The 3047-nt window shown below is 43.6% G+C and overlaps 1 protein-coding gene across 2 annotated transcripts in view; it reads right to left on the bottom strand.

Moving 5' to 3' along the window:
* kcnh3 (potassium voltage-gated channel, subfamily H (eag-related), member 3) overlaps positions 1-3047 on the bottom strand; it is an 86723-nt gene that overhangs the window by 9203 nt on the left and 74473 nt on the right. For both annotated transcript variants that reach the window (XM_014020026.1, XM_014020025.1), the window contains exon 12: positions 2320-2594. In XM_014020026.1, coding sequence (XP_013875480.1) covers positions 2320-2594 — 275 coding nt within the window. The remainder of the gene's footprint in view (positions 1-2319; positions 2595-3047) is intronic.

The raw sequence follows: 3047 nt of genomic DNA, 5'->3' as shown, positions 1-3047 counted from the left end.
AAAGTAAAGAACAAAAAAAGAAAACGATTAATCGATTATTAAATTAGTCATCGATTATTTTAATAATCGATTAGTCGTCGACTAATCGACTAATCATGGCAGCCCTATACGAGGTACGAAAAAAGAAAAAAAAACAGACAAATAGGAAGATAGATCTGAACACGTGTAAGGCTGGCAGAAAACAAGAAGACAAACCTGAATAGAAACAAAATCTTAAACCTCATCTTCAAAGTATTTCAGCTCTAAAATCAAGTCTTTTTTCTCTCTCCAACTCCTGCTGGTCTGATCTGTTGTCTAAAAACACGACAAAGTTCAAAACATGTCAGAGATTCCCTGCACCTGCCTGCGAACGCATCATTACAAAGAGAGAGAGCCTCCAGCTGTCAGCAGTTGGCAGGTCGAAGGTCGCCCAGCGACAGCAGATGATGGACTGTTGGAGAGGAGCTGCTCACACCTGCATTACAATCAGCAGCCCGGCCGCAGCAGGAGGTAATCTCTGCTGCTTTCACTCACTCTCAGGCTCCACTTGTGAAAGTGAAAACTTCAATTATTCATTTGGTCAAGACTAAACTCTGTTCGAACTCAGGCTATTCAAAGAGAAAGTCAACTTTTTTTTCTTTAGATTCTAGAATCAGGATGAATCATGTCTAACCTCGAATGAACTAAAACACAACAAATTCCACAGTGTCCGATTTTTTTTATGACAGTCGACGCAGTGGCGTAGCTAGAAATTGATTTTAGGTCGGGCCTGAGAAAAAATGGGTGGGCCAGATCAGGGGCGCCTGATTTCACCCGAGGGTAAGCACAAAACCATCACCGCACCTGACCCACAAAAATACACACCACATGGGCGCAATGTGTGTAGCACACAAAATAACAACGTTACACCAGGCACCTAACAACCGGGTCCTAACCAACAAAAGACCACATGAGTGCGATGCCCATCACAAAAACAGCACTTCTGTCCCTCAAAGCCCAATGCACCCAACGCGGCGCACCTGCACACACACACACACACTATTGCGCTTTCAACTTGATCACCTTACAAAAAGTCGAAAGAAAGAAAGAGAGAGAAAGAAAATAATAAAAATTTGAATGTTATGCAGTGGATGTAGCTTGCAACATTAATGCCTCGGACTGCCTCTCCTGTCCCTGCCTGGGGAGGAGGAGAGAGAGGAAGGCAGCTGTCATTCAAAACGCACTGCCGTCACTGTAAAAACAATTAGCCTAAATAAAAACAGTGCGATAATACGGATTTGATTTATGCAGACAAGGTAAATATATATATATATATATATATATATATATATACATGTACATATACATATACATATACATATATATATATACATGTACAGTATGTCTGTCTTTAATGGCAGATGAAATAAAGAAAATGGCTTTGCTTTATTTACTGAAGAGCAAGCGAACTTTGCGCTCACCTGATAATTAATTCACCAGATAATTTAGAGGCGGTTTGTTCTGTTAGTTTCACCACTCCAGGAGCTGCGAGCTGATGAACTATTTTTTGTCCCAAGCCCAATTTAAGACCGCGGTCAGTATAACGAGCCGCTGACCCACGTCGGTGCTGATATCTCCTGCCAGAACATCAACTACAGACGGTTGATTTCAGCTGAAGAGCTCCTGTCCGTCTGTTTCGGTTTAGTGGGCAACATTCAGGAAATCGTCACGTGGAAAAATGATTCCCTCTGATTGGTTGATGCAGCGCATCGAACCGCAAAAGTTCAGTTTTTTTAACTTGAGTGTTGGCTGCTTTGGATGCGCCGTATGCACGGGAAGCTCTCAAACCACACCTACCAATTCAAAGGGCGCTGTGCTAAATGCGCCACGCTGCCCCTAGATGCACGTCCACTAAAGACTTTGCATGTAAACTGGCTGCTCCTGCTGCTCAAAACGCCTCCGGTGTGTACCTGGCTTAACTCACCTGGCCTTGGAATTAGCAGTACATCTAAGTAACAGTTTTCTACAGGACTTTATCAGTCTCTCACATGGTTGTAGATGAGTTCAGGTCTATTCCTTTTGAACAGCTCTCTTAAAACATTTTAAAAACATATTAATTCTTCTATTTTTAAGTCATGTTGTAGATTCACAGCTGTGTTTGGAATCAAGGTTGTGTTAAGTAGCAACAATTGCCTCTCTAAGGTTATTGCTGATGTCTGTCTGCCATGACGCTGTGTTAAAACACACCTGTATGCTTCAGGGCAGCAAAGTGACTAAACTCATTTCAAACAATCTGCCAAACCACAGCACGTTTGAGATAAATAAAAATAAAACGACTTCCTGGCAGATAAATGAACCTACCGAGGGCTGAGGTCCGGCTGCAGGCAGCTGACGCTCACCACCGGGATCTGCAGGCTGGTGGGTCGGTTCTGATCGCTCATCGATCTGAATGGGCGGGGTGGCAGCAGCGGAGAGCGAAGAGGGGAGCGCAGGGGGGAGCGCAAACCACGGCCTAACCTGCCCAGGGTCGGTATCTTGGGGAGAGGAGAGCGCTCGCCCTCAGAGCCCGATCCCTCCTCATCCTCTTTGATGGAGGCGAGCTTCTTCATGATTCCCCCGTTGCTCTCGTAGTCGGCCTGCGTGGTGAGAGAACATGAGCAAGTATGACTCTCAGTTATGACCGCGTTAAACTTCAGCTCCATAACTGTAAAACTGAGTGAGTTGTAGCCATTCTTATTCTGACTACGGTTGATTACTTGTGGCAGCCACCTTGAACTGCAGTGACTCCATACAATAATCAGTTGTTGATCTACATCCAGTGATTACTTCCTTAAAGTTTCAATATAATCTGTTCAGTGGTACATGAGATATTTTGCTAACAGATAGATGACTCCAAACACTGTAGTTATGGGCAGATTTTAACTCAAGATCTTGAACAATCTGTTAGTGACAAGATGTCTAAGGTCACTTTCAGCTAGTACCACAGCAGATTTTAGGTAAATAACTAACATTGACTGAGATTTAGGTTTTTTTTTTGTGTGTGTGTGTGTGTGTGTGTGTGTGTGTGTGTGTGTGTGTGTGTGTGTGTG

The sequence above is a fragment of the Austrofundulus limnaeus genome, unplaced genomic scaffold (genome assembly GCF_001266775.1).
Source record: "Austrofundulus limnaeus strain Quisiro unplaced genomic scaffold, Austrofundulus_limnaeus-1.0 Scaffold238, whole genome shotgun sequence".
NCBI lineage: Eukaryota > Metazoa > Chordata > Actinopteri > Cyprinodontiformes > Rivulidae > Austrofundulus > Austrofundulus limnaeus.
Note: the sequence above shows the minus strand (reverse complement) of the source record. Positions and strands in the feature narration are given on the sequence as shown.